We start from the raw sequence: 19444 nt of genomic DNA, 5'->3' as shown, positions 1-19444 counted from the left end.
CATGAACTTTGTTTAAGGTCGTACAATCTCGAAATAAAGGGGATGCATGCAAGTATCAATCACATGTTACACTATCACTTGAAGGCTCCACAGTTGCTACATACATCAGAGGCTGATAATGTCATGTGCGACTAACATTAGCACAATTCCTTTCAAACCTATCATATATGCAAATGTACACCTATGCCCTAACGATGACCTCATATGCATCATCATTATTAACGAGATAACATATTTACAACAATCGTTAGTTGTTTTGTTCCAACATTCGAACATTGTGATCTTTTTTTTATACAAGTCATTGGTTATCTATTGATGTGACCAAGGAAATCTTTCGCAAGTCATAGTTGATCTAAATGTATTAAATTGTTTGCATCATACATGTCACAGACGTGAAGTGCAAGTCTGAATTTCAAAGACGAGTGGAGTTAGATTCAAGCCCCAAAACCCTCACCATTCAAATGTTGGGATGATTTTGGCAAGTAATTTTAAGGGCGCCTAAATTAAATTTGTTTATTTATTTTGGGGTGGGTGGGGAACAGGTAGGCAAGCTTGGTCTTGAAGAAAGGTTTAGGGTTCGAAGGGAGAGCGAAGTGAGGGATAGGAGATTTGGGTTTGTAACAACCAAGCAAGAAGGGTATAAGAAAAGGTTGTTCCCCCTATATGTTGCTTCGGTCTGGCACAGCGTGCCTCTGCCATACATATATCTTTCTCTTTCTTCAATGACATTGATCTTCATGTTAATTACTTTGTGTACATCTCAAGCATACATACGGGTATATATTGTATATAACAATATATTTATATTTATACATACACACATAGTTTTATATCAATATTGCTCACCTTTTACATTTCTTCTTAATTGCCAATTACAATTTGATACATATAGACTACTAACTCACTAAAAATCGTACAAAAGAAAACACATTTTTAATTGTGATTTGACTCATTTATATAGACAAGGAGTTAAGTGCCTCTATATAAAAAAATGCTTTTAAATTCCATATACCATAGAAACTCATCATATATTAACGAAAACCAAATTTTCTATAACGAAAACCATAGAAACTCACCATGTTTCAAACTGTGATTCGTCAGTAACGACAAATTAATGATTCTTTTATATGTAAGGGGGTAAGTATTTTCGAATGCTCACCATATATAGAGATAGCTACTCTCTCACTTTCAAATTGTTCCAAGCTGGCCTTGGCCATAGCTCCCAACATCTAATTACCACTGCCCCCATAGTCACCTACAAAATGTCATTTTCTATCTTATCCAATTCTTTTCTTCTTAAGGCTCCCACAATTTATGAACCCAATAAAGGTCATGCATGGGCAATTGGGGCACCGAAGAACCTCTCTTTTCTTTGCAACTTTATTCTCTCTTCCAATTCCAAGCTGTATCATACTATCATGTGTGTTTGATGCCATTGCTAATTTTAATCATTTAATCACTCCAATTCCTACTAATCAAGATATATATATATACACATAGAGCTTAATCTCACTTTCTTTTCTAGTCCCTTTCCTTCTCAGTCAAATATAGCAAGGTATTATTTGCGTTGAGTAGCCCCACCGACGCATTGTCTTCTTCCCGTGGCTGATTTATTTACTGCCTCGCTGGAGTGAGGGCACAACGCGATCAGTGCCGAATCTAGAATTCAGAGATTGGAGAGTCTCAGTATTAAAGGCTTTTTTTTTTTTTTTTTTTAATTAAAATATAGCGGGGATCATGTTGCACATATATCAACAGATATTGATATAGTAGGCTTGTCGTCAGCCGAGCTTGATTGCACATATGTCAACAAATATTGGCATTTGCAGAAGCATTATGATGAATATTATCGAGAAAATTGTTGGGTACTCTCGACACAACCTGCTGAGTGTTGTCGAGATATGACTAGCAAACATCAAACACTTGGTGGGCATAAAAAGGAGTCATACCTTACTTTCGAAGGTCCTCATAAGACCTTCATATGTATATTTTCTGAACACCAAATAATCTTGAAACAACTTGGTCTCAATGTGCATCCGCCACTAAACATGATCCCTTTTCTAGCCTTGCTTTGTGGTGTTTCTTCATGCATATTTCTTTGTCAGGAGACCTTTTCCTAATTTATTCTACAATCACGACTATCATCAAAACTATTCCTCTCAGTTTTGATATGACATTATTTATTCTAAATTATTTTAATTTATAAGTTGAGAATTTAGACTTAAGTGTAAAGTAGCAAAAACATTAGCCACTGCGACCTTGCATATGTAATCCTTTAACTTTGAATTTAGTTTTCTTTTTGTCCATCTCCAGATGGGGTGGCGGCCCCATTCTTAATTTCTTGAAACTCCTTGATCAATTTGTGTACAAGTCAAATGGGAAATGTGACTCTAAAGTCAGCCCAAGTAGAACTCATTTTAGGCTTTCAACCCAATTCCGAAAGCTCAATGTATTTTTGGATACGCCTGTAAATCCGCATGAAACAATTCGAGCTTGCATTGGATTTGGCTCGCCTTTTGCTCATCAAAGTTCGGCTTATGAAAAAAAAAAGAAATAAGCTAAGCTTAGTTTGACTCAATAAGAAAGAAATCAAGCTTAAACTTTTATGTACTTAGTTCGTAAAATTTGTGAACAGCTTATGTTAGTGAAATACAATTTAGCTCAACACATTTACAACCCTATTCTTAGGATTACCTTCAATGTGGCCTGGTTAAGTAGTCGTTCAATATACATGTGATTAAAGCGAAAGGTTGTATATGTTTAATAATGAGACAATTAAGCTCCAATTTCGCAGGTGTAAGCCTAGAATCAAGATCCAATCTTTTGTAAATTTGGGTCGTAAAGCTCTGATATGAGAAGACTTATATGGTATGAACTTCACGATAGCGGTGTAGTCTTGTCATGTAAGTTGATCTCCCAATATGAGTCTATAGTACGTTAATTCAAAGAAAATAACAAGAAGAGTCAAATATGTTACTTTTCATAGTAAACAGTTTTAAAGGCCAAGTTATATTGTCTATTGGTTTAAAACATTGAGTTTTGAGGGTTGTCTTTAAATATTCTGTTATTTTTCGTGTTTCCCTTAATTAGTGTTTTTAACCACAGTAAGATTTGACGTAGTTTGTAAAGCCACTTTAGCTTTTACAGTTAAATATATTATTATTCAACGACTTGAGGTTTTTCTCGATGGATTACAAATTTAAATGTTTTAAGATTATCATTTCATTTCCTTTTCAATACAACATTATGTCACAATTTGTTCTCCCTCGTCACAAAAAGACTATAAAAATGTAACTTAATGTAAGCTACAACATTACAACTTAAGAAATTTAATAAACAAATCAATATAATGTTCAATTACATTTCACACAAAAGACTCACCATAACAAACACAACTAATAGCAATTGTGCCTACAATCAGAAGAACTGAGAAAAAATAAAAAAAAAATCTTTGCAAATCCCACACAAAACAAAACGCATGGTCTCTGCCCTCATGAGGAAACACCAAAACAATCAGCTACACGGTGAATAAAATCCATAAAAACTATCTTTCACCTGACCAAAAGAACTACTTGACACTGACTTGTTCATCTGCTTTGGCTTCTGGTGCTGGTGAAAGCACTTTTGAGCTTGGAGATTTCCCAATAATCGCTTTTTTCACCTTCACAATGGACTGCTTCACCTTTGAAATGATTCCACCTGACTGCTTTGTGCTTTTACTGCAACCTCTTGCTTGGCCTCCTCTTTGGAGGCCTCAAGACTCTCGGCAGCGGGCTCATTTTTTGCTTCTTCTGTTTTCTCCAACTTGCTTTCCGGTTCAACAATGGCAGCAGAAGGCTCAACTACAACTTCATTCTCTTTAATGTCCTTGTACTCTTCTTTCTCCAATACTACCTCTTTTGCCGCGACTAAATCTCTATCAGCAACTTGTGCAACATTTTCACCAGTCTTCTCAACATTCCTTTCAGTTTCTTGTTCTGTTTTTGCAATCTTCTTCTCCTCATCCTTGTCTGCAGCATTTTTTCCTGCTTCTTTTTCGGTCTTCTCAGCAACTGGCTTTTCTACATTAGTAACTGCAGCGTCTTTCTCAGCGTCTTTCTCAGCTTCTTTCTCAATTGTCTGTGCTTCCTCAACGGTTGGCACAGAGCTATCAGTGGCAGCATTTTCTTCAGGCTTGAGTTCCTTCTCAACATTTCTTTCCATCTCTAATAAATCTTTCAACTGTTCATGTTGCTTGCCCTCCACTACTTCATTTACAGTTTCTGAATCTTTGACAAGAGAAGTTTTGACAGGCTCCTCCGCTGGCTGATCAGCTGCTTCTTCAGTTGATGCGTTAGCCTCGAAAGCTTCAACATTTGGCTTCCCATCATCTATCTGTTTCTCAACTACTTCAATATCTGGTTTCTTCTCATCATCTACTTTGATTGTTTCCATCTTTTCGGGTTCTTTCTCAACTGTTTCAATAGTTTGATTCTTCTCTGCTTCTTTCTCAACTTCTTTAGTTGCTACAATCTCCACCGGTTTTTTCTCATCTGCTTCTTTCTCAACTTCTTCAGTTGCTGCTACATTCTCCACTGATTTTTTCTCATCTGCTTTTTCAATTACTTCCGTCTTTTCGGCTTCTTTCTCAACTGCTTCAATAGCTTGATCCTTCTCTGCTTCTTTCTCAACTTCTTCAATTGCTACATTCTCCATTGCCTTTTTCTCATCTAACTCTTTCTCAACTTCTTCAGTTTTTTCGCTAGATGGCTTCTCATCGGCTTCTTTCTCAACTGCTTCAGCTGTTTCACTAGCTGGCTTCTCATCGGCTTCAATAGCTTCTGCCTTCTCTTCTTTTTTCTCCACTGGTTTATCTTCAACTGACTCAACTGCCGGTTTCTTCACTGGTACACTGTCAACTACTTCAACAGCTTCACTGGCTGAGTCTTTTGTGGATGATTGCTCTGGCTCCTTATCAGACCTTTCAATCTCTTTCGAGGCAGCTTCGACCGGAACATCATCATCAATCTTCTCAGCCTCAACAACGACAAGAGTCTCTGTCTGGTTATCGTTATCCACTGGTGTTTCTTCAACCTTGGTTGCAGAAACCTCTGAACGAACAGAGCTCCCTGCTACAAGATCTTCCTTTTCATCCTTCTTCTCATCAGGTTTGGGTGGAGGAGGACTATCACTCCCATTAACTGCATCTGTTTCTTCATGAACTTTTTCCACAATTGGCTGCCATAACACAATATGATATCAACAACTAATTTCAAATCATAATAACAGATTGGTAAAACGACATCAAGCATGTCTAAGAAAAACTGTTTCTGCAGCCTTAGTTAATGATGATTTTGATGTCAAAGATTTCAGAGAGACAAATCACTGGTTCACTACTAGTCATGCCGATATTGTTCCTAACTTGCATATTAAGTGATTGGTTTTAATCTTAAAGGGTATCAATATAATTAGTAGTGGAACTACACTTATATATTGTACATGGCATTTATTTTTGCACCCTTTTTCTCCCCATGCCCTTAGCACTTCTCTCTATTTTATTACTAGCCATCAGATTGAATAAATCAAAAGAGAATCAAGAGACAAAAAAATGGTGCTCAAGGAGAAAACAAGCGTGTGAAGAAAAACCGGTGTATTTTACATCAGTTGAAGATAGAGAGCTACAGACCTGCTAAAAATGATAAACCAAAGAAACAAAATTCCCTAGATATAAACACATATATATTACCCTAAGCATCAAAATATCACTATACAACCATAGATGTTTGTGTGTTGTGGACGAGTGCTCTTCATACAACTTTAAAGCAAATATTCAAGATGTTTTCACCAATAATTAACTACTGAAACCACAGAGAATCGCAAACAAAACTATTCAAATTTGGAACTCGATTTTACGAGAATTTTCATTTGAGGGATCCGAAGGACGGGCTAGCGACTGGAGTGAAGCCGTTGCAAGGTGTCCATACTGGGAGGTGACAGCATCTGATTAAGAAAGAACTAACAATATAAGTTGTGAAATTTAAGCAGGTTTACCTGATCATCAGCGGCCACAGGTACAACACCAGTCTCAGTAGACATGGCTATGGGATGAGAATCGACAAGAAAAAGAGGAGAAGTGCTTTTCCTTTGCAATAAGTGCTTTTGCTTTGCAGTTTGAGTCTGAAGAAAAAGAGGCAAAGAGAAATGACTGAAGGAAGGATAAAGAGCATGTATAATATATGTTTAGAAAAGCACTTGACAGATTGGCGGCCACATGAGCTAGTCATGGCATGTATGATGTATGCATATAAATTAATATATTATTACTATAGTATTAGGATTGTATTACCACACTAATCCCAAAAGACAACTCATTCCTCCCACCCTTAATCTATTAAAATAAGCATATAAGCTTTCATAATCGAGATATTTTAAATATTGAATATCCTTTCTTCTATGTATACACGGTGGCACGAACAAATCCCCTTTAGATTTGGTATTTCAGGTGTATCAATAAAAAAATATTTGTCTCGTTATATATAACGCGTTATTTCTCCTAACAGATGAAGAATCATAATTTATAAGTTACTTTTACAAATATGATGGACTATACTATGCATATAAAGAAAAAAGACTTATAAGAAACCAAATAGTGTTTGTATTAATATCTAAAATAGCGGTTGGTACGTGCATACATGATAAAAGTTTACTATAAATGATGCACGAAGATTATCAACTAAAAATTTGGTATTTAGTACCAAACAATCCTTGCCCTAATATCTATATATGGATAAATAGTGAAGAAGATGCACCATTTCAGATGGGTTGTACAAACCATGTCTACCTGGCAACCATTCTACTTGACAGCTTGTAGCCTTGTTGTTTTTAAGTAGTGATAGACCATAAATTATAGATTTCAAAGTTTTATAGGTAATAGTCTTTGGCATGTTATCACAAAATGCGATCATGGCCTTCTACTTAATAATTTTTTCTCCCTCAAAGTACTATTTTCCCAACGTCTAAACTTTAATTAGTTGCTATCCGAGAGAATGGTCGACATCAAGTGTTTCAGATCGGATATAATATACAATAAAGTGTTAATTAACAACCATCTTTTGAGTTGAAAGCAACCAAATATTCTTATGCAACAGAGAATGTGAAGTTGTTGATTGGCTTGCCAGCCTAGCTATGAACAGATAGACAAATCAACCGATTTATTATATATGAATCTGGTTGTGTTCATGGATGGATGGATCAAGACTCAAGTTTCTGTATTCTAATTAAATATGAGGAAGATGAGTGGGTCAAGACTCAAGTTTTAGCATTCTAAATAAATATGAGGATTTGTAGAATATGGATTTATTACCAACTATGTTCGTATCTTTTTTATTCTGAAACTAATCATGTAATGAGAGAGATAAAAACAAAATGAGGCCAAGTGAAAAGTTCGGAAGCAAAGTGTATGCCCCAAGTACTAGTACTATAGTTCCATGCGTAGAGAAATATTGAGTTTTGAGTATTAAATGTTACGTGACATAAAAATGAAAATTCCCAAAAGCCAAAAGCCCTATAGATGGCAATCTCATGGTATGATGCATGGACCACAACATCTTGTTTCATTTGTAAGTGATCAAATTCTATACGATTTGGGTAAAAAGAAAAGAAAAGAAAAAGAGATAGATACATGATTATATTTAGTCGATATTTTGAAATTTCGAGAGAATTCGGCGTTTTGATAAGTATTTTATTATTAGTCTCACATGCTTAAGACAGAAAATCAAGAAGATCTGGACTTAATTAAATTAGTCAGATCAGTGCACTTAACTAAATTGGCCCACAAACACATGTAGGTTTCATCTATATTAGAATGATAGTAGAAATAAAATGATGGTAGAATAATAGTAAAAATATTATTTTTTATTAAATCCTCCTCCCCGTAACATATATGAATTAGGAATATTGCTTTTATAGTATATGAATCAATGCGACATATGAAAAGGAAACATGCAAAACACTAGTGCACACATTATTATTTGGGAGTGATGAATGAGATGAGAGGATGGATATAAAAGCAAATTCCAAAAGCTTGTGTGAGTGCGGAAGGGGGATTGATAGAAAGTCGGGTAGGGCAAAGAACCCCACGTTGAACTGACCCAAGGCATGTGGAGAGACACTGACCCTCCATGCACCTTTTGTTTTCTCAACAAATATTTGAAGAAGGCATGGACCAATAACCCCTCCTGGCCTTAATTGCTTTATAGCTATCTTATATTGTAACCACATTATACAATTACCCCAAAGAAATGCAAGTGATTAAGCATTCCTTAATTAATATTGACCTACTTGTACATTAGGGTTTAGACTTTTAGAGTTGCTCTTGTGGGCTGTAGGGCAACACGTTAATCCCCTTTGCGATTGGAATTTGGAAAGGCTCTCGTCCAGTTGTCCTCGCGATTGGCAAACATGTTGTGTAAATGTCACGAGAAAATCGGATGTGTTATTGATAATATATTTTTGTGTTTGCAACATTTTCTATGTGAAGAAATACATTTATGATTGTATGGTAGATTCTTTTTAACATCACACATTTTGACGAGGAAAACTTAAAGAGGCAACGGTTTTCAATACCCTTTGTATCTAACTACTCTCTATCTCATATCTGATCACGTGATAGGTAAGTATTTCTCCATCTTTGCATAATTCCAAGTCTAGTATAATGGAGGCACCAAGGGATCCAAGTCTAGTATAATGGAGGCACCAAGGGACCATGGTGATTCTGGGCATATTCTGATCTTGAAAAAATATATTTATATCTATATCTATATATGACACACCTCGATCGAGATCAGGGCATGCTGGCCGTCACGTGGAAGTGACGTAACCATGTGCACAGTGCGGAAGCTAATAAAATAATAATATAAATAGTACGAAAAAAATAAAAACTAGCTTTACATAAGGTAATAACGAACAAGTGCAAGCGTAAGTGTGAACACTAAGTTCAGAGCAAAAACGCCTAATGCAGTCCAGGAGAAAACGATACAACAAAAGCACACCCGAAGGTGGTCCTACACTGGTGGTGGTCTGTCAGATATGCCGGGGAAATCCTCAGGGAAGCCACCAAACGTGCTAGCCAACTAGAACCTGGAGGGGCGCAAGACAAAAGCGTGAGTGGGCAAAAACAAAACTTTTCAAAAACCATTTCATAAACAAGTTCTAACCCCTCGCCGTAAAACCTGTATACTTCCCAGAAAATAGAAAATATATATATATATAAGTCATGCTCAGAAACATGCTATGCCAAAACCTCGAGAGTAAAATGCAAGTGCTCAGGTAATGTCATATAATTTGTCAGTCGGAGTCACCTAACGTGACCTGTACGGCTGAATCTAGAGCTCAAATCTCTATCTCACTAGCTAGACCTGCACACAAGTCGGAACCACCTAAAGTGGTCTGTACGGCAGGCCTAGGTGTAATATATAAATACGCTCAAGTGCTACGATCACGTGAAGGCTGGGTGAATAATCGCGGGTCACCTACGAGTCGGAACCACCTAAAGTGGTCTGTACGACAAGCCTGTGCACCTAACTTGGATCCAAGATGAGCGTGTGGTGCGGGAGGTGAACATCACGTGAAGGATTGTGCCCGACTATGGGCGGGAGCACTAACACCGGGGGTGCAGGTTATGAGCTCTCTAAGCATCTCAAATCACTACTGAACATAAACATAAATCATACTCACATGGCACTTACCTGTGCGTCCATAGCACCCACATACATATATATATATATATATATGTATATATATATATATATGCAACTAACAATGTATAAACAAACGGCACTATAATGCATGGCATATAAACGAATAAACGTTTCAAATCAATTTCTGGGAAAAGTATAAGTATATAGGTATATACGGAAAACCAAAAGCCCACTCACTGGTATGTGGAAGGGTCGTAACCCCCTTACCTCAAGTGACCATGCTCGTCCTCGGGATAGGTATCGCCTATATGCGAAACAACTATAAAAACGTAAATTTTAAAGCACATAACCAACCTTAAGAAATAACTTCTCATACAATGCTCAAATGGCGTGTATGAATACACCAACGTGACCTACTCAACCTCAGGAACATCCCCATATTTTTAGAAAAAAATTTCATCGCCGCACGCGCTGGCCACGCGCAGGCACGTGCTTGGCACGCTGACGGCGTCAGTTAACGCCGTCAGGAATATTCCGTTAAATTTAACGGTTTCCATCAATGGCGTTAGGAATATTCCGTCCAAACTGACGGAATATTCCGTCGTCTTCTCCGGCGAGGCTCCGGCGCCGTCACCAGCGCCGGAAAATCATGAAATTTTCAAATCGTCCTATCTTCTTCGTTTTTCAACCAAATTTCACAAAATTGGTACCAAATTGAAGCTTACAACGAGAGGAACAAGTTCATACCACTTTCAAGTGCTAAAATCCACGAAATCTCATCGGGAAAACACCACCAACTCCGGCCAACCTCGAAACTCACGATCCTGACGTCCAAAACCTTCAAACGAACCACCCCGAGCCTCCTAAGGACCTCACCAAGCTTCCTACAAGCTTGAAATTCCTAAAAACATAAGAAATTACGTGTGCATGAACAATGCCAAAAATCGGGTATCTTGAGTTCGACGTGAAAACGAAGGTAACCTTACCTGAAATGGGTATGGTTGAACTCCTACGAACCTCACGAGCATGGATATGTACTTTGTTCCTTCGATCTGTGAAGATTTGATGGGTTTTGGAGTGTGTCCGTACAAATGGAGGAAAAATGAGAAAGGAAATGGCACGGGACAGGTAGCAGGGACAGGGAAAGGGTGAAGGAAATGTGTGGGGAAGTGTGTGTGGTCCACAACCAGCCACACCAAGTTCAAAACAACCATACAACGTAAAAATCACACTAGGGGCAAAATCGTCTTTTTACACGTACGTTTTTAAAATTCCGGAACGGGCTGTCACAATATACATATGTATATTATAACTATTTCTCTTCCTCTAAAATCCTATTATTGTTCAACGCTTAAAATAAATTCAATCATTATCTTGCCTAACACTTTAATCTGATTTTTTTTTTCCGGTGGAATCCAGAGATTCGAGAATTATTCCCCATCTCATTCTCAAAATTTCATATTTTTTTGCCATTCCAAATTCCAAATCCATTCAACTTATTGGAAAAAAAAAATTACAAATCCACTCAATAAGCAACAATAAGATTTGTAAATCTCTATCATTGCCTATAATTTTTTATTCGTTTGTACTCTATTCTACCAGCTCTTGCTTGAATGTTAGGGTTTGTAAATTTTTTCATTGATTCTAAGAATTCTTTCAATAGTAAACATGATGGAATTATCATGCAATGGTTTCAAAATATGAAAACTCGATAAGAATAAATATGATTACTATCCCTTTTGTTCTTTTACATTGAAAAGGCCTTTCCTTATAAGAAATTTTGACTCTGCCACTGTATGACGTGGCATTTGTATGCTCATGAATCATGTTGCCCTAGATCTCAATTCAGCTCTCAAAGTAAGCACATGGTTAAAACATACCTTCTCTGGCTGTCCATACATGGCCCATTGCAAATTAATTTTCAGTTTTTCCAAATAACCCAATCCCATTAGAGCATGGTCCGTCCAATTGATAATATTATTCATTATGGATCTCAATATAAGATTGAGGCCCAGAACTAGATACATTAAAATGCTCATTAGACCAATCCTGAAGTTGGAAATGTTATTATAAGTTAGTGATTTTTACGTTCTCAGTTTCTTCTTTTACTTTCGTCCCTTTGTTTCCCTCAACTGTTTTTCTTTTGATTTATATTCAGTTCAAAGGCTAAAAGAGTAAAAAAAAAGAAAAGTGCAGGAGGAGAAAAATAGAGTGCGACATCGTCTGTATTTTTTCGTGTGAACCGATACAGTGTAGAAGTAGGAAGGAAATGCCAGATGCGAGATTAGTTTTGGGAGCTGGTTGAATTTGCCGTCTGTATTACAAGCCGGTCTGTAAAGCAAGAAAGCAAGCATTCCAACTTTTTGACCTAGATGGATAAATGGATAAGTACAAGAAGACTGGGCCAACATGGTTGGCTGAAGCTTGAAAGGGAAAGATGTGATTATGGAATCTTAATTAGTTGAGTCTTTCTCATCTAAGGATGCCTTTATTATAAGAAGAAAAAAACATGGTACACTTTTTTTCTAATTGCAAGCAATATTTTTTACTAATCCACACTGAGGAAGGGGAGAAAAATCATAACCACTAAAACAATCCACCACTTGCAATATGTACATATTTTTTACTTAGGTTTATCTCACAATGTATTTCAATGACAAAAACGGTCTATATTTCTTCAAAAGTCATCTTTGTAAAAAATTGGCTAGATTCAAAGTTGTAAGATCATTTAAGGCAAGGGGGGAGGAGTAAAAACTAATACACAAGTTAGGGGAGGGAGAGTTTCAAATCCATAATGCATAGGTAGAAACTCAACATTTTATTCACTCAAATATTGAATTACACGTGTATGATCATTTAAAATATATGAGGGAAAACAGTTTGTTGGATGCAGTTGAAATGGAAATGAGGATAATCAAATTGCTAAAAGAAATACTCCCGACTAATTCAACTTTTTTGGCATGAATAATTCTTGTAAGGAAAACTAAACTGCATTTTTATGAAAATGAATGAGAGATGATTTTCACACATCTATTTTGACCTTCTTTCGCACATCTTTATTTCTTTTTTACTACTAAATTAAACTAAAAATAAAAAAAAGTGTGAGAAATGAAACAAAATATGTTTCCCTAATGAATTACAGCTCATAATATGATGTTCTTATTTTTCTCAAAGGGCATACAAATTGCAATGACAACATAGAAAGTTCTATTTGGATTTCTTTTGTTTGTTTTTAGTTTCTATAATATAATACCTTAACTTCATCAGTCGCGTTTCATCTCAAAATAATAACATACCATATACTATTTTGTTTACCAATTTTTTTAAATTATATTATTGAAGTAGTACATTAAGAACAGAAAAAGATAAAAGGGAAGAAGAAAGAATATCAAAGTTTGAAGAATGTAATTAAGCTAGAAAAATAAATAGATTTTTGTTGTGTTTGCTTTTAGGGTTTACGGACGTTGTAGGGAGGGAGGTGTAGGACAAATGAAAATGGGCCTAGGAAGAAGAGTGTCGTGCGGCTACCTTTACATCAACGTGTTCGCTCCTCAACCAAACCCCTTCCTTTTACTCACAACCCTGGCAACTAATCTAAACGCGCATATATAATCAATATATATTCCTTAATATTGTGTATCATTTCATATATAAGCTCATCGTCCAGAGAGAGAGAGAGCTCATAAGCCAGCCATGTCAGTCCCAATCAGAGCAGGAGATGATGAAGCCAAAAACCCCATGTTATCCATCTCCTCCTCCTCCTCCAGTTTGGAGCAACTACAGCAAGTACAGCAGCCATCTGGTTCTTCTTCCTTGGGGCCTCCTCATCCTTCTCTTCTTCTTCATAGTAACACCAAGAACAGTAACAAACTAGGTTTGCTTATACTTTGTCAAACTAAATGTTGCACATTCTTTTCCTCCATATTAAATTATTAATGTTACATTAATTAAATTCATATAAAATATTCCAATGTACTAATCCACATGAGAATATATAAGTTTGTTTGGGATTGTTTTTAGAATAGCTAACAATGCTTTCTTACATTTGGAACGCTGATAAATAATTGCGTTTGACAAAAAAAAAAAAAAAAAAAACTTTTTCTAAGTCATAGAACAAGCTTCTGGAAGAAGCTCCTATCAAATTAATAACAATTTCAATGTATTTACAGTTGAGAAGATAGATTAATCCGAGGGTTGGGGCTTTTTTGTTTTGCTTTATTTACATTTCCATGCCTAATTATTTTGTTTTTGTTTTTTTATATATTTAATTTTGAATATTAATTGTGTCTTAATTAATAGACGTTCCTTGGTTTTGGTCATTGGATGATGATGATGATGGTGGTGATGATGTTCCAGAAGAGAGCGATGAAGATATGTTCACGGTTCCGGACGTGGAGGCGTTGCCCCCTCCTAATAATAATATTAATAATGCGGCCTCTACAATCGCAAATGCCACCAGTAACAACAACAACCCAGATGCCCAGTCTGGCTTTCCGGCCAAGCGCCGCCGAGGCCGAAATCCGGTCGATAAGGAGTACAGGCGACTGAAGAGGTACTATAAATAGTAAATGTAGGGGTTCGGAATTCCGATATTATCAATCAATGGCTTCTATACACAAACTCATCTTTCGTTTGTCCAAGTTTCTTGATTCTCAAGTCAGTTTAAAAGGCTAAATGAAACCATTTGTAGTGACTTATCAGGTTGCAGCTAACATTTCCAAAATATATATCAATTCCAATTAAAACTGATCGAAACATGTCCACTCAAACTTACAGATTGCTAAGGAACAGGGTGTCTGCTCAACAAGCCCGGGAGAGGAAAAAGGTTTACGTCAACGATCTGGAATCAAGAGCCAAAGAATTGGATGATAGGAATTCAAAGTTGGAAGAAAAGATCTCTACGCTTGTCAATGAAAACACCATGCTTCGAAAGGTGAGGCTTCTGTTACTGTTAGTTGAGTAGTACTGCATCCTCATTGCGGTTTACAAATCGTAAAACTCTTTCTAGTAGCTGAATACTATGTTGAAATCCTTCTCCGTCTTAATTTCAGGTTCTTATGAACACAAGGCCAAAAGTGGACGAAAGTATTGAGCAAAAGCAAGGATCAGTTAAGTAAGAGCAGATAGGCAGTTTTAGGTGAATATATTAGAAATTTTATCATATGGAACTTGTGCAGCACTTTAGTTTGATATGAACACTCAACTAGCTAGTATGTAAGTTGTAATGAACTTCTATCTTCTCCCTTTTGTTCATGTATTTCTCATGACAAATATTTTGTTTGGATGAATTTTGTTTCGAGAAATTGCTACTCATCGCGTTTTCTTCAACTGGATGTCAAATTATAACTGGAATTTAATCAAGAGGATTACATTTATATATTGGATCATAAAAATGATACATAAACATGTTGATCGCTCTTTGAGCTTCATAGCAATGACTCGGTCTAGAAGGTAAAATGTTACATTAAACGCCATTGGCAATATAAATTGGGGAGAGAAGACAAATAGAGATGATACACAGAAATTTACCCTTAAACACCAGATTATGGCAAGAGATGATATACAGTAATTTTCACTTAAACACCAGATTATGGCAGGTCTTGTCACAAGGGTACGGACAATCTATAGCTTTGATACTATACCGATCGAAATACCAGTTTCCGACTGATTTTGCGATCCCCTGCAGATAATTGATTGCATATGAGTTCAAGACAGAATCTTAAGTGTAACCAAAAAAATGTGAAAAAGAAATGACAGCAAATCCATAGATAGTCTTTTCTTTAACCTAGTTTAAAGTGCACAATAGGGCATACCTTATTTCCAATAAGAGGAGAATTTTGAGAAAACCAGGTATCTTGTCTCTCAGTCTGGCAATGAGAAAAGCAAGAATTTATGAACAAACCATTTTTACCAGCCCTCGAGAATCCACTTACAGCTTTGAGCATTTGAATCCGGAAACCTGATAATTTGTTGAAGAAAGAAAAGAGAACCGAATTCAGTTCCGAAACACCAAGCATTCAGCATGTAACTAAATCATCATCTGGAACACAAAGCATAATTAACGTAATGGAATCACCTTGCAAAAAGTTCATCTGCCATGCAGCACAACGTCCATTATTTTTTGTGCACGCATGCCAATGGCCGTTAGGGTCTGCTGTTCGTGGAGCTAAACTGGCCTGGATCTGAGTAAAGGAGAAAGATTCAGGATGGTCGTTCATTCATCAGCGTATCACGATTCTACTGTAAGATAGGTATCCATCCACCACATGAATCAGAAAGGAATGCGAGGATAAGAAATTAAGAACGCACCTGCCATGTATCATAAGCTGCATTGACCAGAAAAAGGGGAGTCTTGACACTTGCAATTAGGTGCTGGGGGAAAAAGCACTGAAATTTGAACAACGAAGTAAATGATCAAGACTAAAAAGAGAAGGGAAACCTCACTCTAAAATTGGGTTCTTTGTATAATCTATATAGAAAAGAAAGTTTGTCTTAAGGATTAAATGCGAGAAAAGAAACTACCAAAGTTGGGTGGAGGCGATTGGTACAACTCCATGGGAGATTCTTTTGCACCCCCTGCAAAATAATTGCATGTCTATTAGTCATAGAAGTTTCAATCCACGAAGCACATTTGAAGGTGGATAGATTTCATTTTAAATGGATAATACCTGCAGACTAACCACTCTTCTAAACATACTTCTCAAAGTGCGACTACCAGATACATCAACTCTGCAATTTTAGATAACAAGATTATTATCTGAGTAAGAACCAAAAGGTATCAGGCATGCCAAAATTTGTTGAAAAATGGATTCTTACACGTCAAGAAACAGTCCAGCATCACTGAGGCACTTCACTCTAGTTGTTGCAGGGAACATTCCACGAAATTCATCACAGTGGAGTACAGTTGCAACCCCACCAGCAGAACATCCAGAAAGAAGAGCCTAGAAATCCCAAAGTGAAATGTATAACACTAGCAGAAGAGTGAAACATATCCTCTCCGAAAAATTAATGACAATAACCTGATTAGCATAGCGCATTCCCCTTGACATCAAGTCTTCCATAGCAGCTTTCCAGATACGTTGTCCTCGAAAATGCAATTGGGCAGCCTGAGCAACAGTTAAACCAGTAATTTCAGTCATAACTCATAAGATCTATAAGAATACTGCTTTGTTTGCAACAGTTAGACAATAAAAATCTTAAGAATATGATGCAACATAACGACCAGTGTAAATACAGCAACTATTAAACTTGAGTTCCTTAGCTCTGGTAGAAATTAAGCAAAATAAGTGCTGGTTTTCAACAAGAATTTAAAAATAAATAAGCATATGATCATTTACTCCCACTAACCGCATTGTGACTGTCGCCGGCGAAAGATGCACCATCACAATATCGAACCTTAACTCTGTTCCAATTGTAAAAGTCTGCAATTGTTTGTGTCCCATCAAGAATATCAGATTACTAATGACGAAGAATCATGTAGGACATGTAGTGCTGCATGTGTAGAGAAATAAGGATGCAGACAGATAGATAACCAGGGTTTTCTCCTGCTTTGTTGCTTAGTATCCCTGCAAATGGTATATACTTCTCCATATATGCTGATGAACCACGATGAGTTTTTTTACGGTAAACACAGTTTCTGATTGTATCACACCATCCTCCTCCCTATCAATAAAAGAAGTTAACCAAAGATGTTCATTAGCTCCCAGCATATATTACAGGCAAGCCACTCAAAGAAGTTACTTCATAATATCTATTTCCTATATAGCCTTTAGAAGCATACAAAAGGCAAAGAAGCACAAATCATCTTCGCTGAACGAGAAACTTTAGATGGTAAACTAATTTGATCAGAGTACTGATGAAATATCCATATAGAAGTACCAACAGTTAGTACCAAACAGAAGTATAACTCAATCAGATTCATCACAACTATTAATGGTGATGTGTTAAGAACAGACCTGCCATAATTCACTCTGTCAAGTTTGTATGACAGATCTTAGTTTTCGTCGGATATTACTTACCTCCAACTGAATGAGCCAACTGTTTGCTCCTGACCCGTATCCATGGTGGATGTGGTAAGCAGGTAATGTTCCATCCAGGCAGACTGCACATTGAGAAAACAAAAGTCATGAAACCACAAAGGAATAGAGGCATCAGTTCCTTTCCTTTGCAATTTCTGAAATTGGCCACATGAGCATCTAACTAAGAAACAGATGGAGTTTCAACTACCTATGAATCCATCGAATCGTTCGACAAAGAAACAAACTTTAAAAACACACTAATCTGTAAAATTCAAGTATCTTTATTAGCAGAAAAGGAGAAATGTCTTTCATCTTTTTTGGTGAAAAAAGAGAACCTGCTCCTTTGGCAGCAGCTCCATTGATGAGTGTGAGACCCACCATTAAGGGTCTGCTGGAAAACCCATAACCATAAGCTGCATAGCCATACACATTACTCTCAGTATAATGCAGGTCTTGTTCCTGTGCGACATTCACATCCCCAATAAAAGTTCTATCTGTTCTGCAAAACACAAACCCCATAAACCCCAAAACCCAGAAAAGCTTCATGTTGGCTGACCCCAGAAATCTCATTGCACAAACAAATGGTAAGAACTAGAGCTTAAACCACAGCTATTTTTTATTTACTTATCAATGTAATTCAGCTGAAGAAAAAGAAGGGGGATACAGAGAGACAGAGAAACACAGAGAATGTGGCTGAAGAACAACTTTGGTAATATGAAGAGGAATATTGTCGTAATTGAGGAAGTGAGCAACCCAACCACCAGTTGGCATTGGCTAAAAAATCAAATCTCTTTCTTTAGGACTTAGCATAACAAATAACCCTGTTTGGAACTTCTTGAACATCACCACGTACCCAATATGCTTCTACTAGAAGTGCTTTTAGTGAAAGTGCTTTCCTAAAAGTGCTTTTCAAAAAAGCAGTTCCAAACTAAATAAAGAAAATGGCGGAGAAGAAGTGGGAGAGAAATGGGGTATTTTGGTTCTGGTTTCTTTCATGAACTCAATTCTATCACTATTTGGTATTGGTAGTGGTCACTGTCCTCTTGGTAAATATGCTACATTTGGCCTTTTAGTTCATGCTTACCGCTAATAAAGTGGGCAACAACCATAATCGATACGCAATAATTGTGATTGCCTAATTGGAGGGTTATCGGTGCTCGCTCCTGCCAATTTACACATGCTTCATTATTTCTTAACTTTTTCATGAACTATTAAAACTATTATTAAATTGTAGTAATGATCATTCAACGTTAACTCAATTGAAGTTATGGTTCCTCAATCAAAAGTCCATTACTATTGGTCCCTCAACTCATCAAAACGTATAGCTATAATCATTTTCGTTAACTCTGTTAGAATTTCCGTCAAAATAAGTCACGTGTCATACACGTGAGGCTAAATAAGGGGCAAATAAGAAAAATTGTATTAATGGTTCCTCAACTTTAATCCAACTAAAGAAATGGTCCCTCAACTTTAATTCAATTAGAGCAATAATCCCTCCAAAGCTCCAACATAACTCATTGTACTATAGTTACACGTTTTGATGAGTTAAGGGACCAATAATAATTGATTTTTAGTTAAATGATCATTGCTCTAATTTAAATAAAATTGAATAACCATTACTACAGGTTACTCAAAAACTATATAATGTCAATATGTAAATTGATAGAATTAGAGCATTTAGGGACATTTTAACTTTACCTAATTAACTTCTCTTTTTTTTTTAAGTAAATAATGTAGGCCTCTAAATTT

The 19444-nt window shown here is 36.5% G+C and overlaps 3 protein-coding genes across 4 annotated transcripts; 1 reads left to right on the top strand and 2 right to left on the bottom strand.

Moving 5' to 3' along the window:
- Positions 1-3320: 3320 nt before the first annotated feature.
- On the bottom strand, positions 3321-6220 carry LOC103944713 (calponin homology domain-containing protein DDB_G0272472). The gene is made up of 2 exons (XM_009355179.3): positions 6031-6220; positions 3321-5217 (listed from the first exon to the last, which is right to left on the bottom strand). Exons 1-2 carry the CDS (start codon positions 6073-6075, stop codon positions 3679-3681), a joined length of 1584 nt encoding a protein of 527 aa, XP_009353454.2. The 5' UTR covers positions 6076-6220; the 3' UTR covers positions 3321-3678.
- Positions 6221-13233: 7013 nt separating this feature from the next.
- LOC103944715 (transcription factor HY5-like) lies at positions 13234-14990 on the top strand. 2 transcript variants are annotated; one of them, XM_009355182.3, is made up of 4 exons: positions 13234-13551; positions 14034-14229; positions 14454-14610; positions 14729-14990. In XM_009355182.3, exons 1-4 carry the CDS (start codon positions 13371-13373, stop codon positions 14792-14794), a joined length of 600 nt encoding a protein of 199 aa, XP_009353457.1. In that variant the 5' UTR covers positions 13234-13370; the 3' UTR covers positions 14795-14990. The 2 variants fall into 2 exon arrangements, with proteins under 2 accessions (XP_009353457.1, XP_009353456.1); XM_009355181.3 differs by having other exon boundaries at positions 13238-13551; positions 13977-14229.
- A 16-nt stretch (positions 14991-15006) lies between these two features.
- Positions 15007-18721, bottom strand: LOC103944714 (pectin acetylesterase 10). The gene is made up of 12 exons (XM_048572106.1): positions 18031-18721; positions 17696-17778; positions 17210-17339; positions 17025-17098; positions 16697-16783; positions 16494-16618; positions 16346-16406; positions 16200-16253; positions 15987-16064; positions 15754-15859; positions 15491-15636; positions 15007-15357 (listed from the first exon to the last, which is right to left on the bottom strand). The coding sequence occupies exons 1-12, from the start codon at positions 18263-18265 to the stop codon at positions 15250-15252; spliced, it is 1287 nt and encodes a 428-aa protein (XP_048428063.1). The 5' UTR covers positions 18266-18721; the 3' UTR covers positions 15007-15249.
- Between the last annotated feature and the right edge of the window lie 723 nt (positions 18722-19444).

This window comes from the organism of the source record quoted next, unplaced genomic scaffold, assembly GCF_019419815.1.
Source record: "Pyrus x bretschneideri cultivar Hongxiangsu unplaced genomic scaffold, Pyrus_bretschneideri_v1 Contig6, whole genome shotgun sequence".
NCBI lineage: Eukaryota > Viridiplantae > Streptophyta > Magnoliopsida > Rosales > Rosaceae > Pyrus > Pyrus x bretschneideri.
Note: the sequence above shows the minus strand (reverse complement) of the source record. Positions and strands in the feature narration are given on the sequence as shown.

Bases quoted from the DNA above. Each gene is read 5' to 3' on its own strand.
- LOC103944713 (XM_009355179.3), bottom strand. From the start codon at position 6,075: ATGTCTACTGAGACTGGTGTTGTACCTGTGGCCGCTGATGATCAG. The intron at 5,218-6,030 runs GTAAACCTGCTT...GTGTTATGGCAG, and splicing joins CTGTGGCCGCTGATGATCAG to CCAATTGTGGAAAAAGTTCA.
- LOC103944715 (XM_009355181.3), top strand. From the start codon at position 13,371: ATGTCAGTCCCAATCAGAGCAGGAGATGATGAAGCCAAAAACCCCATG. The intron at 14,230-14,453 runs GTACTATAAATA...TCAAACTTACAG, and splicing joins GAGTACAGGCGACTGAAGAG to ATTGCTAAGGAACAGGGTGT. The intron at 14,611-14,728 runs GTGAGGCTTCTG...TCTTAATTTCAG, and splicing joins AAAACACCATGCTTCGAAAG to GTTCTTATGAACACAAGGCC.
- LOC103944714 (XM_048572106.1), bottom strand. From the start codon at position 18,265: ATGAGATTTCTGGGGTCAGCCAACATGAAGCTTTTCTGGGTTTTGGGG. The intron at 17,099-17,209 runs GTTATCTATCTG...AAACAATTGCAG, and splicing joins CAAAGCAGGAGAAAACCCTG to ACTTTTACAATTGGAACAGA. The intron at 15,358-15,490 runs GTATGCCCTATT...AATTATCTGCAG, and splicing joins CTCCTCTTATTGGAAATAAG to GGGATCGCAAAATCAGTCGG.